The sequence below is a fragment of the Muntiacus reevesi genome, chromosome 16 (assembly GCF_963930625.1).
Source record: "Muntiacus reevesi chromosome 16, mMunRee1.1, whole genome shotgun sequence".
Classification (NCBI taxonomy): Eukaryota; Metazoa; Chordata; class Mammalia; order Artiodactyla; family Cervidae; genus Muntiacus; species Muntiacus reevesi.
The window spans coordinates 943,854-971,348 of record NC_089264.1 but is presented as its reverse complement, the minus strand read 5'-3'; the positions used below and the strand labels follow the sequence as shown (position 1 = coordinate 971,348).

General features: G+C 37.0%; 1 protein-coding gene across 2 annotated transcripts; it reads left to right on the top strand.

The window, feature by feature from the left end:
• The first annotated feature begins 268 nt into the window (after positions 1-268).
• APELA (apelin receptor early endogenous ligand) lies at positions 269-25,785 on the top strand. Of its 2 annotated transcripts, none has more exons than XM_065907432.1 (3): positions 269-545; positions 1,831-1,920; positions 23,827-25,785. In XM_065907432.1, the coding sequence occupies exons 1-2, from the start codon at positions 470-472 to the stop codon at positions 1,917-1,919; spliced, it is 165 nt and encodes a 54-aa protein (XP_065763504.1). In that variant the 5' UTR covers positions 269-469; the 3' UTR covers position 1,920; positions 23,827-25,785. The 2 variants fall into 2 exon arrangements, with proteins under 2 accessions (XP_065763504.1, XP_065763503.1); XM_065907431.1 differs by having other exon boundaries at positions 270-545; positions 23,832-25,785.
• The last annotated feature ends 1,710 nt before the right edge of the window (positions 25,786-27,495 follow it).

The window sequence follows — 27,495 nt, the reverse complement described above, 5'->3', positions numbered from 1 at the left end:
ATTAGAGCTTCATAATGCCTTCTGAAAAGAAAAACAGACTTCCTGTCATTCCTCTGGGTTTCTGGATGTGGCACCAATGTGCACAACGCAAAGTGTAAACATATGTAAACGGTGAGCGAGGAGGCCAAGTCAAGTGTGTCAGGCTCAAGCAGCCTCTCCCAGGGGCTGGCAGCTGACACTTCCACCCGAATCTTGGACTCTTGGCGTCACCAATATTTACTTATGGAAATAAAGGGGCGTGGCCTCGGCGGGAGAGGCGAGTGGAGGAGGGGTCTGGGGCCTAGGGGCTCTGACCGCCTTACAGCACCAGAAACCTTGTCTTCTGTGATCATTAACCTTTCTGGAAAACGCAGCTAGCTCTGCTTTGAGGTCTGCTTTAGAATGTGAGGAGAGCCACACAGATACCGCACAGACTATTCAAAGAGGGGTTACCTTGTGAGCTTTAGCTCCACTGTAGAGTGGCAGAAAAATGAGATTTCACCAGTTCTTTCTTCTATTTGTTATTTTTATGATGAGTCTTCTACTTATCCACGGACAAAGACAAGGTAGGACTTTGACACATTTGTCACGGAGTAACTTGATTTCATATCTGTTTGTGTGAATGGGCTTCTGAGCCTGACTGTGTTTCTAGATGTTTCTTAGATGTTTTCAGACTTAGATGTTTTTAGACTGTGTTTCTTAGATGTGTGCTTGTTGGGGTAGGGGGTGCGGTGGGGTTGAGGTGGGTGGTTAACGGGGGTTGGGAGAGAGTGTGTAGGAGTTCAGGAGTATGTTTTCTATCCTGTTAGGTCTGTTATTTGGCTATTTTAAAAGATAGCTGGCTTTTAAAATGATGATAAATATTCTACCACTGTTTTCCTAAATTCAAAGAAAATGGATCCCAAAACTATCATAGTTACATTGTCCTTATAAGTAAAAAGAGTTGTTATTTCTAGATATATAGTTAGATGTGTCGCTTTAAAAAGTGCCATTTGTAGGTTTTTTTTGGGGGGGCGGTGTTATAGAGCAAAAAAAAGTGTCAAAACTGTGTATGGTCAGGATAATATTAAATTACTTGACACATTTTTCAAGGATCATATCTGTTGTGTTGTTCTTAATAGGGACTTAGTAAACAAAGTTATTTTAAAGTGCTTTTACTTCAAAACTAAACATCTAGGATTTCAAAGCACTGGCAAGTAAAAAAAAAAAAAAAGATAGAAACTTTTCTAAGGAAAAAAGCCAAGCCTAATTTAGAGAGATGATAACATTTCTATCCAAATATGTTAGATTATTTCCTTGATAATATACTTCTCCATTTACAACAGAAAATGGTGCCAACTGATTAGACATTCAGTTTCTGCCTTTTAGTTAACCAGAAGTTTGATCACTGAGATTAGTTCAAATGAGGTCTCCTGATCTGCCCTTTTTACATAAATAAGAAAAACGTTTCAAATCAGCAACTCTGAAAGCAGATGATTCCTTCTTATTGTTTATAGGAATTGAATTGCTATTCAAACTGTTTCTCTTCTAAAATTACAGAACTTGGAAAATATTCTTGTGAAATATTTGTGCTTAATTCATGACATAAACTAAAAGGTCTAGGAGTATCTAGAAAGAAGTCATGTAGGAGGAGAATTTTACTATTAGACTCCAGCATCAACATGAACTGTTAGGAATACTTGCCATGCATTTACATCCCATTAATTTTTTATATCACAATCATATCTGAACAGATAGCAGATAACCACAGTATAATTTGGATCCAGAATATTCCCTTACAATCTTCAGATTAAACAGCAACTAATTTTCTGTAAATGCTCTAATATTTTCCTTCCCCTCCCCCACCCCCAGCTAATTTGGCAATGAGAAGAAAATTGCACAGACACAACTGCCTTCAGAGGAGATGTATGCCTCTCCATTCCCGAGTGCCCTTCCCCTGAGGTATTTCTGATGGAAAATGCTTTTGGCAATGTTTACATTTTGGCAATGTTCCAGATCAGCTATACCTGAGAATGTTTGTTCATATTTTGAATATGTGATAATGACTTTACTGTGACGTCCCTTGAAGGAATGCATACTATGGTTTGCATGCTAACAAAAAATGAAATGATATTTTGGAATTGCTCTAATAATTTGATGGGATAGATGAGGAAAATGTAGGAAAATCTTGATAACTGTTGAATCTGAGTGATAGTTATATGGGGATTAATACTATTTTGTGTGTTTGAAAATTTTCATAATTAAAAATCAGGCACCAGGAGAATTTAATTAATATAGAACTAGTGTTTTGAAAAAATCTGAATATCTCCCTATGTTACTCAGAACAAGCACATTTCCCATGAGCACCATTCTAGGCTTGAAAACATTCAGACAAATGTTCCCAGCTCCACCAAGTGGATGATATATTAACCTCAATATTTAGTAGTATATTCTTCCTGAAAATATTTTCATATATAAAATCAACCTAATGACATAGCAGTGTTCCAGCTTCAGTAATAGAATTAATATTGATGGTTGCATCTTTAAGGATGTACTCTGAAGAGAATTTTGTTCCTGATTTTACACCACCACCATCACCAGTAGTGTTGCTTGAATCAATTAACTTCAGACATCACCCAAGTTTAAACTTCATACAAAAATAAGAAATTGACATTCCACTGTAATTATTTTAAGCTCTTCAATTCTAATGAAGTATATTTTCCTTTAAAAAATAATCATAGACATATCCCTTAGCCTGGTTAACATAACACAGGCAATTGCTAAATTAGTCTATTCATTTGGCCTGTGGACTGGAGTATTTATGGCACTATTAATTCAGGGGAATAATGGTTGCTGTTCAGTTCAGTTGCTCAGTCGTGTCCGACTCTTTGCAACCCCATGGACTGCAGCACGCCAGGCCTCCCTGTCCATCACCAACTCCCGAAGCTCACTCAAACCCATGTCTGTTGAGTGGGTGATGCCATCCAACCCTCTCATTCTCTGTCGTCCCCATCTCCCGCCTTCAATCTTTCTAGCATTAGACTCTTTTCAAATGAGTCAGCTCTTCACATCAGGTGGACAAAATATTGGAGTTTCAACTTCAACATCAGTCCTTCCAATGAATATTCAGGACTGATTTCCTTTAGGATGGACTGGTTGGATCTCCTTGCAGTCCCAGGGACTCTCAAGAGTCTTCTCCAACACCACAGTTCAAAAGCATCAATTCTTTGCTACTCAGCTTTCTTTATGGTCCAACTCTCACATCCATACGTGACTACTGGAAAAACCATAGCCTTGACTAGATGGATCTTTGTTGGCAAAGTAATGTCTCTGCTATCTAGGTTGGTCATAACTTTCCTTCCAAGCAGTAAGCGTCTTTTATTTTCATGCCTGCCATCACCATCTGCAGTGATTTTGGAGCCACAAATAAATAAATAAATGGTTGCTATAGCTGATGTTTAATACATGCTTTTCAAACCAGTGAAGACTGTAGTAGAGCATTACATAAAGGAAGAGCAATTCAATAATAAGCATTTATGAAGAGGGCTGACATAAAAAGCCAAATTCTCTACACCTGCATCTGTAACAAGTTACTCTTTACTATCAAAATATGAAAAATAAATTTGGTGGAGAAATTCATAAAAATACAAGAGGAAGTTCTTGATCAGCCAATTATTAGAGACTAAAACATGCTTTAAAAGTTTTTTATATATTAAAAAATCCTTTGGTGTGTGTCAATAATGAACTTCAGTCTCAAATAAGTAATGGTAAAATCTGTGCTTAGAAGGAAGTTCAAGATTTTTCCATGTCTCTCCGAAAGTAACAAGAGGCATCTCACAGTAGCCAGGAAATTCCTGCATGTTCAGGAAAAGATGCCTCACAAATGCAAACAAAAGCCCTTTAGTCAGTCACAGGCTGTATTGGCTTTCTCCACAAACCACCTGCCCTAAAAACTAGGGCTGTAAGTAAACAAGATAGAGTAGAGAAATTTGAATGGTTAAAGTTAAGGAAGATTTTGACCTGTAAACCAAATTTGTAAACCAAAGGGAAACCTAAGTCAAAAGTCATATAAAGCATTTAATAATGGCAATACTTTACAAAAGGTAGGTAATCCTTTTAAAGAACTGCTCAGGTTACAGCATCCATTTTCTCAGTGTTTAGGCTAGTCCTGCATTCCAGCAATAGTTCTTTGAAGAATGTGTAAATTTGGAATCCAGTGATAGCATAAGAGCCAATGAAAGAGAAACATTAAGATAATTTCCCCGTGGGAAACTATATTCAACATCCAGTGAACCATAATGAAAAATAATGTGAAAAGGAATATATACATTACACATATATATATGATATGTATATATATTCCTGAGTCACTTTGCTGTACAGCAGAAATTAAAACATTATAAATCAACTATACTTCAATAATTTTTTTGTAAAAAAGGAAAAAAGATACTTTCCCAAGATCTTGCCAAACCAGTGCTCTAAGTGTTGTCTTCAGGTTTCATAACCTGATTCTCACTATCCTAAATATTTGCATATTTTTCATACATCTTGCAACAAAGATACTTTGACAACTGGATAAAAATGCTATAAATGTTGATTGTGGAACTCTGAGGCTGAACCTTCCTTCATTTGTCCACTTTGTTTTCTCAATGCTTTAGATAAAATCACCTGTCATGACTTGATTCGGTTAGGGTCAAGGAAGACTGTAAAAGAACAGGTCAAGTAAACAGTTGACTGTGAATTTTTACAAATTAACCCTTTAGAGTGGTTTAGACTTTCAGCTCACTTGATGGAAAAGCCATGTTATCTTCACTCTATTTTTCCTTCTCCCAGTCTTTTTCAAAGATCACCAGTGATATTTCCTAATAGTTGAGTTAATTAAATTAAAAATAATTAAGATAGTTAATTAAATGTGAATAAATAGTCAATTAAAATAGTTAAATATAAAATTTATTTTCTTGATACTCTTTTTTTCTCAAAAATACTTTGGCAACACTTTCAGCCATAAATGAATTAGAGTGAAGGGAAGCAAAAGAAGGATGTCAGGAAATCCAAATTCAAAGGTCGAAGTGAGAGCTACAAAGTGGAAATGAGGTAGGGGCTTTGGACTCTCTTGATATCTACTTCCAACAGTAGATATCAATCTTGCTATAGGCCTGATTTTATTCTTAGTACGTGTTAAGGTAACTACACATCCTGTTAACACATACTTTTTCTATCTTTTTAATAATAGTTATAATACATGTTCATGGTATAATATTTTTTTCTAACGGTCTGGAAGAATATCAAGTCAAAAGTAAAATTCTTTCACACTCCCCTGTTGTCCATGCTCTTTTCTCAGAGGTAATGGCTATGAAAATAGTTTTGGTAAAGCTAAATTAACACACTAAAGGTAAATTAACACATTAATTTAAACTGAGACCCTTGATTGCCATCCCAATACAAGTGTTTATAGTTCTGTATTTTCTGCTTTTTAATAAAACAATTTTATTGAATTATACTTGATTTACAATATTAACTATAATATATAATATGTATAATATATAAAGTTATTGTTATATTATTATATTATATATTATTATATAATCTAATCTATTATATATATATATATATATATATATATATTATGTATACAGTTTGTTTCAGGTATATAGCCAAGTGATTCAGTTATAAATTTTTTCAGATTCTTTTCCATTATAGATTATTACAAGCTACTGAATATAGTTCCTTGTTGCTTATGTATTTTATGTATAGTAGTTGTTTCTGTTAATCCTCATTCTCCTCATTTTGTCCCTCATTTGTAACCATAAATTTGTTTTCTCTGTCTGTGAGTCTGTCTTATATATATATATAGGCTCATTTGTATTATTTCTTTCCACTCCCACAGTGGGGCTTTGTATGCTTTCTCCACACCCAAACACTCTTGTGTGTGATCAACTTTGCTTCTGTCTGCCTTATTCTTAATCACTTAAAGTCATGGGCTTCTGATCCCCCATCCAGCTCTACCAAATCTCTGCTCTGCCTCCAAACTCTTTCTGTCTTATTGTGGCCCACAAAAGCCAACTTCTGCCTTCAGCGCAGAATCTCCACTTCAGTGGAGCATTTCACCTCCTGCATTAGCAGGGCTGTCTGGAAATAACTCTTCCTACTTTTGGGTATCTCTCATTTCCATTCAATTATATTTCAAACCTTTAATGACTTCTAGTTCCCTTAAAGTTTTTGACATCCTTATCCAACTCACAGCAGGAGATAATGCCTCTTCCCAGAGAAAATGAGGACAATCAAGTTTCAAAACTGTACCCTGCCCTCGAGCTACATGCATCTACGTCTGCGTAATGTCCTCTGTTTTCCCTTCCTGGTCTTTCATTAAGAGATACCTCACTTGGTTATGGTTAATCTCTCCACATCTCAGGAAACTTGATGCAACAATTACTCCCTTTCTTCCCCAGCATATTCAACATGTTAAGACTGATCGATTTCATCTTAAAAAAAAAAAGAAAAGAAAAAAAAGGTGTGTCATTTATCCTGTGGTGCTCTTTAGTGACCAACCCAGGTTCTTTTCTGCACAGTTAGATTTCTTGAAAAAGTGGTACTTCCTTTCTTCCCATTTAGTTTCAATGCACTGCTCCTGTAGCATTCTGGGAAAGGTGTCTAGTGACGTCCTTCTTCTTGAATCCAATGAATACATCAGCTGTCTCTGTGGGTCAAATAGTAGGATGAACTTTCCTTGGTTTCAATGATACCATGCTCCTTTTTGACCATCTCTGGAATAAATCACTATTCTTTTCAGGACCTGTACAGGGTATCCAACTGCCTACCTGGAGTCACCTCAGCTGCCCTGCAGAAACTTGAAGCCAATGGCCATAGTAGATATACAGATAAAAGTCATGGCTGCTACACAGCTATTCCTATAACTCAGTTCTCTGTTCCAATACCATTCATGTCATCAGGAAGGATTTCCCTGATGATCTTTTATGCAAAAAAGAAGTACCAAAATAAAATCTTAAAACAGTTCTTCACCCTACCTAAGATACTTCTGTTTTCCTTTTATTGGATTGTTTTTCTCCGTGAAACCTAATGCCCTGTGACATGCATAACATATGTTCACTGTTTTGTTTGATTAGTATCTTCCTCCCTTGTTGGAATGCAAGTTTCATGACAAAAGGAATTTGCTCTGGTCATAGCTATATACCTGGTAACTGTCAGCAACTCTTCAGAAATATTTGATGAGTTATTGAATGAATAGCTAAAAATATTCTTACTCAAATATTTCTCCTGTGTTCTCCAAATTACCATGTATTAGGCACTGTGCTGTGAGATATACATGTAACTGCCCCAGCCTAAAATTCTGAGCACAGTGCCCCAGTGTTCAGTTGTATGTGATTGCTCAGCCTTTCATTTCTGCTTGACAACCTGCTTCCTCCTTTTCATCTCTATGACTATCCCAGTGCCTCTTGTAGCTCTCCAGCATGACCTCCACACCTTAACTACTCACTCCAGCCTCCAGGTCTCTTTCTGGAAAGTCCATTTTTTGTTTTATAATATGGTCTTTTTATTTATTATTTTTTTCATTTATTTTTATTAGTTGGAGCTAATTACTTTACAATATTGTAATGGTTTTTGCCATACATTGACATGAATCAGTCATGGATTTACATGTGTTCCCCATCCTGATCCTCCCTCCTGCCTCCCTCCCCATTCCCATCCCTCTGGGTCATCCCAGTGCACCAGTCCTCAGCACTTGTCTCATGCATCCAACCTGGGCTGGTGGTCTGTTTCACCCTTGATAGTATACTTATTTAAATGCTATTCTCTCAGAACATCCCACCCTCGCCTTCTCCCACAGAGTCCCAAAGTCTGTTCTGTACATCTGTGTCTCTTTTTCTGTTTTGCATATTGGGTTATCGTTACCATCTTTTTAAATTCCATATATATGCATTAGTATACTGTATTGGCCTTTAGCTTTCTGGCTTGCTTCACTCTGTATAATGGGCTCCAGTTTCATCCATCTCATTAGAACTGATTCTAATGAGTTCTTTTTAATGGCTGAGTGATATTCCATTGTGTATATGTACCATAACTTCCTTATCCATTCATCTGCTAATGGGCATCTAGGTTGCTTCCATGTCCTGGCTATTATAAACAGTGCTGCGATGAACACTGGGGTGCATGTGTCTCTTTCAGATCTGGTTTCCTTGGTGTGTATGCCCAGGAGTGGGATTGCTGGGTCATATGGCAGTTCTATTTCCAGTTTTGTAAGGAATCTCCACACTGTTCTCCATAGTGGCTGTACTAGTTTGCATTCCCACCAACAGTGTAAGAGGGTTCCCTTTTCTCCACACCCTCTCCAGCATTTATTGCTTGTAGACTTTTGGATAGCAGCCATCTTAACTGGCGTTTAATGGTACCTCATTGTGGTTTTGATTTGCATTTCTCTGATAATGAGTGATGTAGAGCATCTTTTCATGTGTTTGTTAGCCATCTGTATGTCTTCTTTGGAGAAATGTCTGTTTAGTTCTTTGGCCCATTTTTTGATTGGGTCATTAATTTTTCTGGAATTGAGCTTCAGGAGTTGCTTGTATATTTTTGAGATGAATCCTTTTTCTGTTGCTTTGTTTGCTATTATTTTCTCCCATTCTGAGGGCTGTCTTTTCACCTTGCTTATAGTTTCCTTTGTTGTGCAAAAGCTTTTAAGTTTAATTAAGTCCCATTTGTTTATTTTTGCTTTTATTTCCAATATTCTGGGAGGTGGGTCATAGAGGATCCTGCTGTGATTTATGTTGGAGAGTGTTTTGCCTATGTTCTCCTCTAGGAGTTTTATAGTTTCTGGTCTTACATTTAGATCTTTAATCCATTTTGAGTCTGGCACAAAGACAGAAATATAGGTCAATTGAATAGAATTGAAAGCCCAGAGATAAATCCACGAACCTATGGACACCTTATCCTTGACAAAGGAGGCAAGGTTATACAATAGAAGAAAGACAACCTCTTTAACAAGTAGTGCTGGGAAAACTGGTCAACTACTTGTAAAAGAATGAAACTAGAACATATGGTCTTTTTAAACTGTAATGTCACACCTTGATTAAATGGGCTTGATTAAAGTGTCATACCTTGATTAAAATCCTTAACTGTCTGTAGCCTTCAGGACAGTGAGAACTTCCATAATTTAGCAAGCATCACTTTACAAAAGGTACCTCTCCAGGAGCACCTCTTCTCCCTTGTCCTCTCTCAGAGTGGGTAAGAGTTAAGAAGGGACTGCCTGAATTCTAGCTCTGGCCACGCAGCTCATTCCTTGTCAGCTTGCCTTCTCTTTCAGGCCTGTAAAATTGAGCTAATAATGGAATGTACCTTATCATAACCATACCTACTACATAGTAAGTGTTAAACAGATAGTATCTAGAATTATTACCATTACTTTAAAGTCAGTCCATTCTTCACATCTTGCCTTATAGCCATACTTCTGCTCATTTATTCTTTTCCATACTATCAAGTCATCCTTTGAGACACCTTCCCTGGTTTTGATACCTCCTACTGATTTTATTAAGGGCCCATTTTTTGCTCTCAGCACCATTTGTATACTTTTGTCAAATTACTGGACTCACTGCACTGTAATAATGTGTTAACTGACTGGACTCCTTTCCTCCCCCCCACCCCATGGTGGAAATGCTCTGAAGGCAGAGTGTGGGTGTTCTGACTTTGTTAAATTAACATCTGTTAAGTGGGGCACAGTACAGAATAGTGAGCCTTATTTAAATAGCTGACCACAGATATGTTGAAATAGAGAAGTTTATTACTCACAAGTCTGAAGGAAGCACCCATCAGGCCTTAAGGGGCCACATGGGAAGGTAATTGGCAGAGCGCAGACAGAGAGAAGGGCCATCATGAGTGCATGTGGTGGTTTGCTTTGGATTCCTAGGCTATCGGTCAAATTGACTGATCAGTTCAGAACAAGAGTGGGGTTTTGGTCAGCCACAGGGAATCTTATCTAAGAGGCACATAGGTAAACAGATCCTAGGGGCAGGGAGGGTGTTGGTCAAAAGGGCTATTGGGTCTCTGCTTTTTAATATGCTGTCTAGGTTTGTCATAGCTTTTCTTCCAAGGAGCAAGTGTCATTTAATTCCACAGCTGCAGTCACCATCTGCAGTGATTTTGGAGCCTGAGAGAATAAAGTCTGTCACTGTTTTCTTTGTTTCCCCATCTATTTGCCATGAAGTGATGGGACCAGATGCCATGATCATAGTTTTTTGAATATTGAGTTTTAAGTCAACTTTTTCACTCTCCTCTTTCACTTTCATCATGATGCTTTTTAGTTTCTCTTCATTTTCTGCCATAATGGTGGTATCATCTGCATATCTGAGGTTATTGATATTTCTCCCGGCAATCTTGATTCCAGCCTGTGCTTCGTCCCACTTGGCCTTTCACATGATGTACTCTGCATATAAGTTAAATAAGCAGAGTGACAATATACAGCCTTGACATACTCCTTTCCCTATTTGGAACCAGTCTGTTATTCCATGTCCAGTTCTAACTGTTGCTTCTTGACCTGCATACAGATTTCTCAGGAGGCAGGTAAGGTGGTCTGGTATTCCCATCTCTTGAAGAATTTTCCAGTTTGTTGTGGTCCACACAGTCAAAGGCTTTGGCATAATCAATAAAGCAGAAGTAGACGTTTTTCTGGAATCCGCTTACTTTTTCTATGATCCAACAGATGTTGGCAATTTGATCTCTGGTTCCTCTGCCTTTTCTAAAACCAGCTTGAACATCTGGAAGCTCACGGTTCACATACTGTTGAAGCCTGGCTTGGAGAATTTTGAGCTTTACTTTGCTAGCTTGTGAGATAAGTGCAATTGTGCGGTAGTTTGAGCATTCTTTGACATTGCCTTTCTTTGGGATTGGAATGAAAACTGACCTTTTCCAGTCCTCTGGGCACTGTGGAGTTTTCCAAATTTGCATATTGAGTGCATTACTTTAACAGCATCATCTTTTAGGATTGGAGATAGCTCAACTGGAATTCCGTCACCTCCACTAGCTTTGTTTGTAGCAATGCTTCCTAAGGCCCACTTGACTTCACATTCCAGGATGTCTGGCTCTATGTGTGATCACACCATTGTGATTATCTGGGCCATGAAGATCTTTTTTTATAGTTCTTCTGTGTTTCCTTGATACTTCTTCTTAATATCTTCTGCTTCTGCTAATTCCATACTGTTTCTGTCCTTTATTGTTCCCATTTTTGCATGAAATGCCAAGCTGAACTTTTGCTTCCCTACATCTATGTTGGAAGTGTCTGCACTTCCAGGTATTGCTGCCTCATCTTACCAGGTTCAAACTCTGCCTCTCGCCCACAGGATTCTCTTCCAACTCTACTTTCTGTATGAGGCCCACCCTGATCCAAATAGTTTGAAATAATTTTCCACTCTCAACAATCACTATATTTTTACCAGTAGTTATTTAAAGGAATTTATCATATTCTACTTTATTTCATCAAATCATTAATATCAGAATATAAGCTCCTTGACGATAAGACTTGGGCCCTAACGTTTAGACTATAAACTTCTATCGTGTGGGAACAGCCTGAAAGTAGCTTTAAGTATAGGGAATTCTTGCATGGAGTATAATATCTGTAGAATGTCTTTCTCAAAACTAAATATAATATAGAAAATTACTGTTTTCTTAATCATAGCCCAGTTGAAACTGTTTACCTCAGATTGGGGCTTGAACCCATGTGCTGGGATTCGAATCCAGCCAAAACCCAGCTTGAGACTCGAACCCATGTGGCCATGACTTGAACTTAGCCAAAACCCACAGTACCTGGTTTCCTTTATTAGGAAGCTCAAGTTCTTGATGTCTTATCACAGAAAGAATTCAGTGAGAGAAAAAGTGATACATAAGAAGATTTATTCAGATTCAGATATATGCAAACTCCACAGACCTCTGCCGTTGTAGGGGGTAAGTGCAGCTGCAAAATGTGGCATGGTTAGTTTGTATGGGCTGAATAATTTAATATGCTAATGAACAGGAGGATTATTCCAACTGTTTTGGGGAAGAGGTGGAGATTTCCAGAAATTGGGCCATCACCCATTCCTTGGTCTTTTGACAGTGCCTTGGATCTGTCATGGTACCTCTGGATGTGTCGTTTAGCTTGCTGATTGGGGATCAAAGTCTAGTCAAAGTTGAATTGTCTGCCATCTTGGACTCCTTGATTCTAATCTCTTTGTGTTGTGTCCTTGGACTATGTCATTCTTCCAAAACTTGGGCCTGTCCCTTTCCCTCCTGTTTCACAGTGTCCAAAGACCATGTCAGAGAAAGTCTTTAAAGTTCCTAATTTACTGATGATATCAAGCTCTTTTACAAAGACCCTGATGCCTTATGATAATGCATACAATGTATTTAATTTATAAATATATAAAATATAGTAGTTATATATATATTTATTATTATAATAAATGTTTATTCCCCTATACAAAAAAAAATATATATATGTATATATGTTAGACTAAAGCCTAATTTCAGAGTTTTCTTCACTTTGGAAACTGATTCCTCATTAAAAAGTGTATAATAATTCTTTTTGCAGATATTTAGTTAAAGTAGCTATTCTAGGGACTTCCCTAGTGGTTAAGACTGCACTTTTAATGCAGAGGGTGAGGGTTGCATCCCTGGTCAAGAACAAGGATTCCACATGTCTCATGGTGCAGCCAAAAAATTAAAATGAAAATAAATAAATAAATAAATAGAGTACCTGTTTTCTATCATGTTCAGGAATCTAAAATATGTTTGTAGCATAAGTTTTTTGTTCTGTTATTCAATTAGTGAATTAGTGATATCAGTTAAGCTCAATTATTACATAGCAGTAATATATTTGAAAAATATGTTGTTCTTAATAGCAAAATAATGTTTAAGTGACTTGAGAAAAACAAAATCACTTTTTATTAACTTCAACATATTTCACTCTTGGATGTATTTTTTTCTTTTTAATAGTGATGTATGGTATTAAATGACACAGTTCTCTTCACATTAGCATTAATATCAAAATGTTAGATGAATTCTAAACTTTCCTGATCTTAAAATTATAAGCAGTTATCAACAGAAACTGCAGCCTGGCTTGCTGCAGTCCTTGGGGTTACAAAGAGTCGGACATGACTGAGCGACTGAACTGACTGACAGGTCAAAAGAAACGTTCCAAATCTTGTCAGTGTATCTACAGTTCCTCGGAATATTGCTAATTTATAATTAAAATCCCTGGTAAGGTTTTAATTATAAATTAAATCTTGTTACCACTCAAAACAAAATAGCAATGCAAACCACATATCTTCTGCTTTGCTTTGTTAAAATTCTATTAGAGAAGAGAAATAAGCAGAATATACAGTCTTTCCCAAGGGTTCCTCTACTGATTTCAGCCCTGGACACCTGTTGTCATATCCAGAACTAGGTCAGACACTGCCACTATTCCACCCTCATTCCAATGAAGCATTGATCACTGACTGGTCCCTTTCTTTGGCTAAGATTGTATAATTCATTATTTCCATAATTGCTGCCAGTATTACAGATTTTCCTGATACTCTGTCTTCATCTCATGGTTTTGGAAGAATTCTGAAATCTTCAGACAGGCATATTATTGCTGTTGGAGAATACACAAGCAGTCAGATTGGAAATGCTTCAAATTCTTCATCCAGTCCCAAATTGTCTGGAAAAGCCTGCATTTCTGTGGTCAGCTTGCTGCCATGCACTCCACAATAACTGCTTCTAACTTTTTCTACTCACTTTAAGTTTTAGACCATTATTTTAAAGAAGATGGCCTTGTCTCACATCATAGAGAAAAGAGAAGTTAGCACATGGTATATCCCTCAGCTTCCAAGTATAAAACAAGACTTCCACCTAATCCAGTTCCCCCTGTACCCACACCAACCTTCCTTTTCCTCTATGTGTCATGGAAGGTATGACCTCCACCTATGCATGGATCCCTTTCCTTCTGACTTTCTCAGGAACCTCAAACTGCCAGATCATCTCAATGAGAATAAGCAAAGTTTATAGAACTTGCTATAGCAAGGGAGTCAGCTACTGTCACTTTTTGTCTATTATGAATAATTCTGTTCTGGACATTAGTGTACAAGTTTTTGTTTGTACATGTGTTTTCAGGTCTTTTGGGTATATATCCAAGAGTGAAATTGTTGGATTATATAGTTTTTCTACGTTTAACTTATAGAGGAACTGCCACAATGGTTGCAGCAATTTATATTCCTAACAGCATTATATAAGGGTTCCAATTTTTCTACATTCTTACCAATACTTGCTATTATAGCCATAGTAGTGGATGCTAAATTGTATCTTACAGTGATTTTGATTACATTTCTCTAATGATTAACCATGCTGAGCATCTTTTCATGTACTCATTGACCATGTGTGTATCTTCTTTAGAGAGCTGTCTATCCAAATTCTTTGCACATGTTTTTTCAATTAACTTACTTGTCGTTTAATAGTTAAGATGTAAAGTTCAGTTCAGTTCAGTTGCTCAGTTGTGTCCAATTCAATTCAGCCCCATGGGCTGCAGCATGCCAGGCCTCCCTGTCCATCACCATCTCCTGGAGCTTGCTCAAACTCATGTCCATCGAGTCAGTGATGCTATCCAACCATCTCATCGTCTGTCGTCCTCTTCTCCTCCTGCCTTCAATCTTTCCCAGCATCAGGGTCTTTTCCAATGAGTCAGTACTTCGCATCATGTGGCCAAAGTAGCTTCAGCATCAGTCCTTCCAGTGAATATTCAGGACTGATTTCCTTTAGGATTGAATGGCTTGATCTCCTTACAGTCCAAGAGACTCTCAAGAGTCTTCTTCAATACCATAGTTCAAAAGCATCAATTCTTCGGCACTCAGCTTTCTTTATGGTCCAGCTCTCACATCCATACTTTTATGTATTTGAATACATAGCCCTCATCACATATATGATTTGAAAATTAGTTTCTTCCATCCTATTAGTTGTCCTTTCATTTTCTCAGTGTTGTCTTTTGAGCACAAAAGTTTTTAGTTTTGGTAAAGTTCAATTTGCCTGTTTTTTTCCTTTGGTTGCTTGTGCTTTATATGTTGCATTAAAATACCATTGACTAATCCAAGGTCACAAATATTTACTTTATATTTACATTTATATTTCCTTCCAAGAGTTTTATAGTGTTGTCTTTTATATTTATGCCTGTAATATTTAGAGTTAAATATTGTGTATGGTGTGAGGAAGGGGTTCAACTTTTGCATGAGGCTATCCAAATTCTCTAACACCATTTGTTGAAATTATTATTTTTCACCCACTGAATTACCTTAGCACTACTGGCACTACTGTCAAAAATTAGACCACAAATACAAGAATTTATTTCTGGACTTTCAGTTCTCTTTCATTGATCTGTATGTCACTCCTTGAATTAATCCTATAATAGTCCTATTGATTATTGTAATATTGTAGCATGTTTTTAAATCAGAATGTGTGAGTCCTCCAATTTTGTAGTTCTTCAAGGTTGTTCTGGTTATTCTATTTCCCTTGAATTCCCATACAGATTTTAACATTAGCTTGTCAGTTTCTGCAGAAAGTCAGCTGTGACTTGGATAGCAGTATGTTTAATCTGGAGATCAATGTGAAAAGTGTTGCCATTTTTTTTTTAATTAATGAATTAGTTTTTGGACTGCATTGGCTCTTTGTTGCTTCAGGTGAGCTTCCTCTAGTTGTGATGAGTGAACTTCTCATTGCAGTGACTTCTCTTGTGGAGGTACACAGGCTTCAGTAGATATGGCTTGCAGGCTCAGTTGTTGTGGCACAGGGCTTTGTTGTACCTATCATAAGCTAAGTCACACACAAAAATATCAATAATTTAAAAGGACTGAAATCATCAAGCAACTTTTCCAACCACAATGGAATGAGATAAGAAATAAACTACAAGAAGGAAAAAAAAAATGCAAGAAACCATAAGCATAAGTAGGCTAAACAATATATGACTAAGCAACCACTGTTTAGTCACTGTTGAAATCAAAGAGGAAATTGAAAAATACCTTGAGAAAGAGAAGATGGAAATGTAATTATCCAAAATCTGTGGGACATAGCAAAAGCAGTTCAAAGAGGGAAGTTTATAGTGATACAATTCTACTTCAGAACCAAGGAAAATCTGAAGTAAACAATCTAACATTATACCTGAAGGAACTAGAAGAAAATCAAAACCCAAAATTAGTTGAAAAAAATGAAGAACAAAAATAGAATAAAGATTGGGGCAGAAATAAATGAAGTAGAGACAAAAATTTTTAAATAAAAAAGATAAGTGAAACAGATTTTTAAAAAATTAATAAACATTTAGCCAGACTCATGAAGGAAAAAAAAATTAAAGAGGGTCCAAATAAATAAAATTCAAAATGAAAAGGGAGCAGATACAACCAACACCACAGACAGAAATACAAAGACTCATAAGAAATTACTATGTCCAATGATACTCCAATAAAATGGACAACGTGGAAGAAATGTATAAATACCTAGAAATGTACAGTCTCCTAAGGCTAACTAAATAAAGAAAAATAGAAAATATGAACAAACTAATTATCAGTAATCAAAAAAACTCCTAACAAACAAAAGTCTAGGACCAGAGGCCTTCACAGGTGACTTCTACCCAACAGTTGAAGAAGAGTTAACACCTTTCTTCTCATAGTAATCTAAAAAACTGAAGAAGGAACACTGAAAATCCTTCTATGAAGCCATAGTATCATACCCTGATGCTAAAATCAGAAAAAGACACCAAAAATAAAATAACTATAGGCCATATCACTGATAAATATAGATGCAAAAATTCTCAACATAATATTAGCAAACCAAATCCAACAATCTATTAAAAGTATCATACACCATGATCAAGCAGGATTTATCACAGAGATGGTTCCATATCCACAAATAAATCAATATGATAAAACTGCATTAACATATTGAATAAAAAATTGTATGCTCTTCTCAATAGGTGGAGCAAGAGTTTTTGACAAAGTGCAGTGTCTATTTTTTATTAAAAGTTCCAAAATAGTGGGAATAGGGAGAATATACCTAAGCATAATGAAGATCATATATGACAAAAGTAGAGCCAACATCATCCTTAACAGTGAAAAGCTGAAAGCATTTCTTTTAAAATCAAGAACAAGAAAAAATTGCCCACTCTTGCTAATGTAATTCAACATAGTATTAAAAGTCCTTGCCATAACACTCAGGCAAGAAAAGGAAATAAAAGGATTCTAATTTGGAAAGAAATAGATCAAACTGTTACTTCTTGTGGATGAGATGATGCTATATATCAGTAGCCCCCAGCCACTGTTGCACATGGGATGGGTTTCGTGGAAGACAATTTTTCCATGGACTTGGGTGGGAGGTTTCAAAATGATTCAAGTGCATTACATTTATTGTGTGCTTTATTTCTATTATTATTATGTATAAAAATAAAGTTCCACCTCAGATCATCAGGAATTAGGTCCCAGAGGTTGGGGACCCATGCTATATGCAGAATTCTAAGGATATCATAAAAGCTACTAGAACTCATCAATGAATTCAATAAGGTAGCAGGATACAAATTACACAGAAATCTATTGCATTTATATGGGCTAGTAGAAAGAGAAATTAAGGATACAATCCTATTTACAATTCCATCAAGAATAAAATACCTAGGAATAAATGCAAGTAAGGAGGTAAAATCTATATTCAGAAAACTGCAAGACATGGATTAAAAAAGTAAAGATTAATACAAATTATAGATATACTATGTTCATGAACTGGAAGAATTAACATTATTAAAGTTACCACATTACCCAAGGGAATCTACAGAGTCAATGCAATTCCCATCAAAATACCAATGACATTTTTCTCACAAATAATTCTAAAAGTTCTATGGAAACATGAGAAATCCTAAATAGCCAAAACAATCTTGAGAAAGAAGAAAAAGCTTGCAGTATCATGGTCCCTGATTTCAAACTGTATTATAAAGATACAATAATCAAAACAGTATAGTACTGGCACAAAAACAGACACATAGACCAATGGAACTAAATAGTGAGGCCATAAATAAACTGATGCACGTATGACCAGTTAATCTACAACAAAGGAGGCAAGGACCTACAATGGGGTAAAGAGAGTCACTTCAACAATTTAGGAGAACTGGACAGCTATGTGCAAAAGAATATACTACTTTTTAAATATACTACAGTCAAAAAAAGAGAATATACTACTCTCAAAAAAAAAAAAAACCCTACTTTTGACATATATAAAAAATTAACTCAAATGCATTAAAAACTTAAGTGTAAAGCCTGAAACCATAAAACTCCTAGAAGAAAAAATAGATGGTATGCTCTTTGACATCAGTCTTTGCAATATTTTTTTGGATCTGTCCCCTCAGGCAAATGCAACAAAATGAAAAATAAACAAATGGGACCATATCAAACTAAAAAGATTTTGCACATTGTAGGAAACTATCAGCAAACTGAAAATATAGCCTAGTCAATGGGAGAAGATATTTTTCAAAGGATAATGCAATAAGGGGTAATATTCAAAATATACAAAGAAGTCATACAACTCACAACAGACTGGTTCCAAACAGGAAAAGGAGTATGTCAAGGCTGTATATTGTCACCCTGCTTATTTAGCTTATATGCAGAGTACATCATGAGAAACGCTGGGCTGGAGGAAGCACAAGTTGGAATCAAGATTGCCAGGAGACATATCAATAGCCTCAGATATGCTGATGACACCACGCTTATGGCAGAAAGTGAAGAAGACCTAAAGAGCCTCTTGATGAAAGTGAAAAAGAAGAGTGAAAAAGTTGGCTTAAAGCTCAACATTCAGAAAACTAAGATCATGGCATCTGGTCCCATCACTTCATGGGAAATAGATGGGGAAACAGTGGATACCGTGGCTGACTTTATTTTTTGGGGTTCCAAAGCAGTCATGAAATTAAAAGATGCTTACTCCTTGGAAGGAAAGTTATGACCAACCTAGACAGCATATTAAAAAGCAGAGACATTACTTTGCCAACAAAGGTCTGTCTAATCAAGGCTATGGATTTTCCAGTAGTCATGTATGGATATGAGAGTTGGACTGTGAAGAAACCTGAGTACCAAAGAATTGATGCTTTTGAACTGTGGTGTTGGAGAAGACTCTTGAGAGTCCCTTGGACTTCAAGGAGATTCAGCCAGTCCATCCTAAAGGAAATCAGTCCTGGGTGTTCATTGGAAGGACTGATGTTGAAGCTGAAACTCCAATACTTTGGCCACCTGATGCGAAGAGCTGACTCATTTGAAAAGACCTTGATGTTGGGAAAGATTGAAAGCAGGAGGAGAAGGGGACGACAGAGGATGAGATGGTTAAATGGCATCACTGACTCAATGGACATGAGTTTGGGTAAACTCTGGGAGTTGGTGATTGACAAGGAGTCCTCACATGCTGCAGTTCATGGGGTCGCAAAGAATCAGACACGACTGAGCAACTGAATTGAACTGAACTGAACATACAACTCAACATTAAAAACAAAGAAAAATAAATAACCTGATTAAAAAATAGGCAGAGGACCCGAATACACATTTTTCAGAAGACATACATTTAGCCACATACATATGAGATTATTCTCAACAATCTCCAATCATCAGGGAAATGCAAATCTAAACCACGATGAAATTTTATTAAGTGAAAATTAGTTATAGTTTGCCCTACCATATATTTAAAATGCATTGCTTTTGTTGTTGTCATCCAGTCACTCAGTTGTGTTTGACTCTTTGTGACTCAATGGACTATAGAACTCCAGGCTACTATCTCCTAGCAAATTCATTGAGTTGATGATGCCATCAAACCATTTCATCCTCTATTGCCCCTTCTCCTCCTGCCCTCAATCTTTCCTGGCATCAGGGTATTTTCAAATGAGTCAGCTTTTTGCATCATATGGCCAAAGTATTGAAGCTTCAGCCTCAGCATCAGTTATGCCAATGAATATTCAGGGTTGATTTCCTTTAGGGTTGACTGGTTTGATCTCCTTGCTGTCCAAGGGACTCTGAAGAGTCTTCTCCAGAACCACAGTTCAAAAACATCAATTCTTTGGTCCTCAGCCTTTTTTTATTGTCCAGCTCTCACATCTGTTGGGTTCAATCCCTGGGTTGGGAAGATCCCCTGAAGAAGGGAATGGCTATCTGCTCCAGTACTCTGGCTTGGAGAATTCCGTGGACTGTCTAGACCATGGGGTCGCAAAGAGTCAGACACAACTGAGCGACTTTCACTCTCACATCTGTACATGACTACTGAAAAAACCATAGCTTTGACTATATGGATTTTGTAGACAAAGTAATTTATCTCCTTTTCAACACACCATCTAGATTTGTCATTGCTTTTCTTCCAAGGAACAAGCATCTTTTTATTTACTGGCTGCAAACACCATCCACAGTTATTTTGGAGCACCAGAAAATAAAATCTGTCACTGTTTCCATTGTTTTTGCATCTATTGGCATGAAGTGATAGGACTGGATACCATGAATGTCAACTTTTAAGCCAGCTTTTTCACCCTCCTCTTTCACCTCATCAAGATGCTCTTTAGTTCCTCTTCATGTTCTGCCATTAAGGGTGGGATCATCTGCATATCCGAGGTTACTGGTATTTCTCCTGGCAATCTTGATTCCAGCTTGTGCTTCATCCAGTTTGACTCTTCTCATAATGTACTCTGCATGTACATTTAATAAGCAGGGTGACAATATACAGTCTTGATATACTTCTTTCCCAATTTGGAACCAGTTCATTGTTCAATGTCCAGTTCTAACTGCTGCTTCTTGACCTGATACAGATTTCTCAAGAGGCAGATAAGATCATCTGGTATTCCCATCTCTTGAAGAATTTTCCACAGTTTGTTGTGGTCTACACGGTCAAAGGCTTTAGTGTATTCAATGAAGCAGAAGTAGATGTTTTGTGTTTTTTTTTTTTTTTTTTTTCCTGGTATTCTCTAGCTTTCTCTATGATCCAACAGATGTTGGCAATTTGATTTCTGGTTCCTCTGCCTTTTCTAAATCTAGCTTGTCCATCTGGAAGTTCTCAATTCACATAGTGTTGAAACCTGGCTTGAAGGATTTTGAGCATGGCTAGCATGTGAAATGAGTGCAATTTTACAGTAGTTTGAACATTCTTTGTCATTGTCCTTCTCTGAATTGGAATGAAAACACCTTTTCCAGTCCTGTGGCCATTGCTGAGTTTTCCAAATTTGCTGGCATATTGAGTGCAGCACTTTAACAGCATCATCTTTTAGGATTTGAAATCACTTTTGACCTGCATATAGGTTTCCTAGGAGGCAGGTAAGGTGGCCTGGTATTCCCATCTCTTTAAGAATTTTTCATAGTTTTTTGTGATCCACACAATCAAAGGCTTTTTTATAGTCAATGAAGCAGAAGTAGATGTTTTTCTGAAAATCTCTTGCTTTTTCTATGAACCAATGGATGCTAGCAATTTGATCTCTGGTTCCTCTGCCTTTTCTAAATCCATTGCATTCTAAGTCTAATGCATTGCTAAGTACTTAGCAATAGTCTAATAGTACTAAGATTAGTACTATTCTAGTACTAAATTGTCTTATGGTACTAAGATTCCTCAGGACCATTTTTTAAAAAATTGAACTATAAAAATAGAAAGCCCAGAGATAAATCCACACACCTATGGATACCTTATCTTTGACAAAGGAGGCAAGAATATACAATGGAGAAAAGACAATCTCTTTAACAAGTGGTGCTGGGGAAACTGGCCAACCACTTGTAAAAGAATGAAACTAGAACACTTTCTAACATGATACACAAAAATAAATTCAAAATGCATTAAAGATCTAAATGTAAGACCAGAAACTATAAAACTCCTAGAGGAAAACATAGGCAAAATACTCTCTGACATAAATCATAGAAGGATCCTTGATGACCCACCTCTCAGAGTAATGGAAATAAAAGCAAAAATAAACAAATGGGACCTACTTAAACTTAAAAGCTTTTGCACAATGAAGGAAACTATAAGCAAGGTGAAAAGACAGCCTTTAGAATGGTAGAAAATAATAGCAAACGAAGCAACAGAAAAAGGATTCATCTCAAAAATATACAAGCAGCTCCTGCAGCTCAATTCCAGAAAAATAAATGACCCAATCAAAAAATGGGCTAAAGAACTAAACAGACATTTCTCCAAAGAAGACACACAGATGGCTAACAAACACATGAAAAGATGCTCAACATCACTCGTTATCAGAGAAATGCAAATCAAAACCACAATGAGGTTCCATCTCACGCTGGTCAGAATGGCTGCTATCCAAAAGTCTACAAGCAATGAATGCTGGAGAGGGTGTGGAGAAAAGGGAACCCTCTTACACTGTTGGTGGGAATGTAAACTAGTACAATCACTATGGAGAACAGTGTGGAGATTCCTTACAAAACTGGAAATAGAACTGCCATATGACCCAGCAATCCCACTTCTGGGCATACACACCGAGGAAACCAGAATTGAAAGAGACATGTACCCCAGTGTTTATCGCAGCACTGTTTACAAGAGCCAGGACATGGAAGCAACCTAGATGTCCATCGGCAGACAAATGGATAAGAAATATACACAATGGAATATTTCTCAGCTATTAAAAAGACTGTATTTGAATCAGTTCTAATGAGGTGGATGAAAATGGAGCCTATTACTCAGAGCGAAGTAAGTCAGAAAGAAAAACACCAATACAGTATATTAACGCATATATATGGAATTTAGAAAGATGGTAACAATGACCCTATATTCGAGACAGCAAAAGAGACACAGATGTAAAGAAGACTTTTGGAGTCTGTGGGAGAAGGAGAGGGTGTGATGATTTGAGAGAATAGCATTGAAACATGTATATTATCATATGTGAAATAAATCACCTGTCCAGGTTCGATGCATGAGACAGGGTGCTCAGGGCTGGTGCGCTGGGAGGATCCAGAGGGATGGGATGAGGAGGGAGATGGGAGGGAGGTTCAGGATGGGAAACATATGTACACCCATGGCTGATTCATGTGAATGTATGGCAAAAACCTTCACAATATTGTCAAGTAATTAGCCTCCAATTAAAATAAATAAATAAAAATTAAATTAAATTAAAAAAAACTAAATTATAGTTATTGTATGTTAGTTACAGGTATACAATATACTGATTCACAATTTTGGAATTTTATGCCCCATGTATAGTTATTATAAAATATTAGCTATATTTTTCTGTGTTGTACCATATATCTTTGTAGTTTGTTTTATACATGATAGTTTGTACCTCTTGACTCCTTATCCCTACCTTGCCCTTCTCTGCTTCCCTGTCCTCACTGGTAATCACTAGTTTGGTCTCTTTATCCATGAGTTTGTTTTGTTGCTGTTGTTATAGTCACTAGTTTGTTGTATTTTTTAGGTTCTACATATAAGTGATATCATACAAAGAAAAGACAAAGTGTTTGTCTTTCTCTGGGACAATTTTATTAGTTAGATAATATACACCAAATTAAGATTTGGGTCCTGATATCTTTGATTTGATCCCAGTAACTTTCTTAGTGGGTGTAAGTATCAGGATCAATATTCAAAATTTCTTAAAAAATAATTAAGACTATCAGTGTGGGTCCTTGAGTAAAGAAAGTTTATTAGATGAAAAATAGTTTAACATAAAACCCTCTTTAATAGCATAAATTCAGACTTTTAAAGAAATACAGTGCTGTATTTATATTGAAAGGTAAGTAAATATGAAGTTACTTTCAGCACTGAAAAACCCTAGTAACTTTTCATAATTAATTGGCTATAGGAAGAAAGTAAGAATGAGTATATTGGTTTGCTGGATAACATTTTTTATTATATGTTTCTTTCTCCTTTGCTTCCAAGTATAGATCTTCTCTATGTAACTTCACTGAGTCTGTCAGAAGAAGACTGAAGAAAAAGATACCCACCCACATGATACTGTGATTGTTTGGAAGTTCCTGTATGGAAAGGAGTTGTTTGAAAGCACCTGGCATAGTTTATTAGTTTCACCTGGATTCTCTTCTGCCTGGTTCTCTTGTAGGGAGAAAATAGCAAATTCAAATGCAATTCCAGTCTGAAGTATAATTACTTGCTTGCATAGCAAAATTTTTTTGTCTTTTTCTGCACATTGTTATTCTTACTTGGTTTAAGAAGAAAAGCCATTTAATGTTTTAGAACTTTACAATAGGAAAATATACACGAGTTTAAAATTGTTCTTTCCTATTCTTATAATTTTCCAAAGGTATTAAAATTACTTTGTATATGTATGAATGTGTTTTTTTTTTTTAAATCCTAAATTTGAGATCAATTGCATTGACTACCTGGTTTTGCAGAATAAGGAGAAAATAATTAGTTCATTATTTATATAGAAACACTAAGAAATAAACTGTTAATTGCTGCCAGTTTTATATAATAGGTTTTAATGTTTATGAATGTATTTTTTTACTTTGAATATAATATCCATTTAAATTTGCAAAAGAAAGTCTAAAACATTAATTGTAATTCATTTCATATTACAACCAAAGTGTTCATTTCTGAACCTGTTCTTCAACATGTCATCATAAGAAGCCAGTGTTTGATTTCTTTTGAAATTCTGTTTAATGCCCTTTTTCTTCATTTTTATAGCTAGCTTCTTAGAAAGGCCAACTTAGATGTAACATTTAAGTACACTTATACCAGTGAAATCTCAAGCAGAGCAATATTTATGAGTGCACATCACTCTGCTGGGCTTTATATTGGTATTATTCAACTTGTAGTGGTGAGACATGTAAATAAAATATCAGAAGGAATTCAATAATATGACACCCCAAGAAAGGCACTATCCTAGGTCTGAATTGTATTGGTAATTAGTTGTTCTCAAGTTGTTAAGTATGCTTTTAACTTGTATTTATTCAAAGACTGTTAGCTCAGTGACATATTTTACAATAAGTTAATTCCAGGTATGAAGCTTACCTATTCATGTCTTGACTATAAATTTTACTTTGTAAACATTCTAGAATGGGAGAATCCATTAACCCTTAACTCCTATTTTTCCAAAATAGAAGATTGGAATTTATACATGAAGATTTTGAAATAGAAGTTCTGATATGAAAATCTGTCTCCCTTTCATAGCTTATTCATAGTGCTTTGGGGGCTAGAAGGTGCTTATTGATATTACTGTTATTAAATTTACACACAAAAGATTTTTTATGAAATGTGTTATTTCATTATTTAAATTGTATATTTGGGGGAAACTCTATAAGTGATTATCCAATGAATTATAATTCCTTCACACAAGTTCATTTAAGTAGAAACATAAGCTATTAACCATGATATTTATGTTTAAAACATAATGTACTTGTTTATGTAATTTGTAAAAAAAAAAAAAGAAAAGATTCATACAGTTCAGATATATGTCATGGAATATAAGCCACGCTTCTGCAAGTACAAATTCTCACATTCACAGAAAAAGTTGAAAACCAGCCATAATTAAATGGTTATAGATTTCTACATTCACAACTTCAGTAATTGTTTAATAAAACGCTCAGTGATTTGAGTGTCTAGTTGTCCTTACTTGTATAAGTTCCAAGTGTTGAACATAGCATGGTAGAAAGGTTCTTGATACTTGTCTCTTTTTTCATTGTTCCTTTTCACTGGGACATTTTTGTCTGATCATACCCTGCCAATGGAGATCTTTTACTTAATTCAAGATTATCAGAGGAAAGGCAAATTTCCTCTCAAAATTTATAAAAATCTCAACTAGTGGTATTTATGTTGAAGGTGGCATACTAGAACAAGTCCGTGACAATAGAGCCATATATTTTACTCTTTACTGGCAAGATGAAGGGGGAACCATAGGAGTGTCAAATACATTTACTTTAAACTCTACCTTCCCTGTGATTTGGTGTTTGTTTTATTTTTCTCTTAAAAGTTCTTTGCAATTTCTAACATTTTCAGAAGACAAAAAGAAAATTTATACAATTTAATTAAGATGGCTAAGGAGATCAGAAGTAACTGTGCCACCTCAATTTAGGGTCATGGGTGAGTCAGTGAAGTGGAGCAGATAGAGAGTACTATATGAAAGAAGAGTTGTAAATGTTAATCTCTTCTTTCTTGGTTCAGTCCTCTTTAAACTCTGTGAAATTAGTGAAGGTTTTCGTCCCTTCATCATTTTCATTCTCCGTCACAGAGCCAGTGATCACATGTCATATGTCCACAGTGTCCAGGGTGACCCCACCTCGAGACTCAGTACCTGGGCTCACACGTCAAGTCTCCAGGGTTACCCCCTCCCAGACCTTGCACCTAGGGTCACATGTCCACAGCCTCCAGGGTGTCTCCCCACCCCAGACCCTGTATATTGGTCACATGGCCACATTCTCCTTGGTGACACCCCACCCAGACACTGTACTGGATTCTAAAGTCTGCAATATCCAGGGTGACCCCCAAGACCATATACATGAGATCACACGTCCAGAGTCTCCAGGGCCAACCTCTTCCCAGACACTGCACTTTGGGTCACAAGTCCATAGTCTCCACGGTGACTGCCCCCTCCCAGAACCTGTACCTGGGGATATGAGTACACTCTCCAGGGAGACCACACCTCCCAGACACTACACCTGGGGTCACACATCCAAAATCTCCAGGATGTCCCACATTCCAGACCATGGCCTTGGGGTCATTTGTCCAGGTTCCAAGGTGAACCCATCTCCCAACCCTATACCTGTGGTCAAACATCCACAATTCCTAAGGTGACCCCAGTTCTCAGACACTGCACTTGTGTTCTCACATCCAGTCTGCAAGGTGACTCCTCTTCCCAAACCCTACACCTGGGGACACAGGTCCACAGACCCCAGGCTGAAGCTCTCCCAGACCTGTACCTGTGGTTACAAGTCCACAGTCTCCATGGTGACCCCATCCCAAACACTACATGGTGTCACACATTCATGTCTCCAGGGTGAGGACCTGGTTTACATATCCAACGTTTCCTATGTGACCCACATCCAGTCCCGTACATAGGGTCACACATTCAGAGTCTCCAGGGTGATGCCCCTTTTCTGTCCCTGCACCTGGGCTCACGTGTCCACAGTTGGCAGGGTGCCCCATATCACCAAACTGTGCACCTGGAGTCACATGTCAATAGTCTCCAGGGTGAACCCTCTCCCTAGACCCTGAACCTGGTGTCACACATCCACAGTCTCTGGGGAGAGCCCTCTCCCCAGGCCCTGTCCACAGTCTCCAAGGTGACACCCCTCCCAGGCCTTACACCTGGGATCACATTTCCACAGGCTCCAGGATGAACTCCTCCCAGACCTTTCCCGAGGTCACATGTCCACCGTATCCTAGGTGGCACCCCTCACAGAAAATGTTTCTGGGGTCACATGTCCACAGTTTCCAGGGTAACCCCCCTCTCCCACCCTAGACCTGGGGTCACATGTCCATAGGCTCTAGGCTGAGTCCACCTCACCAGACCTTTTAACTCTGGTTACGTGTATATTTTCCAGGGTGACCACCCCTCCTAAACCCTGAACCTGGGATCCCGTCCAGAATCTCAAG

Excerpts from the sequence above, each read along its gene's own strand:
- APELA (XM_065907432.1), top strand. The coding sequence starts at position 470 with ATGAGATTTCACCAGTTCTTTCTTCTATTTGTTATTTTTATGATGAGT. Across the intron at positions 546-1,830 it reads TATCCACGGACAAAGACAAG|CTAATTTGGCAATGAGAAGA; the intron begins GTAGGACTTTGA and ends CCCCACCCCCAG.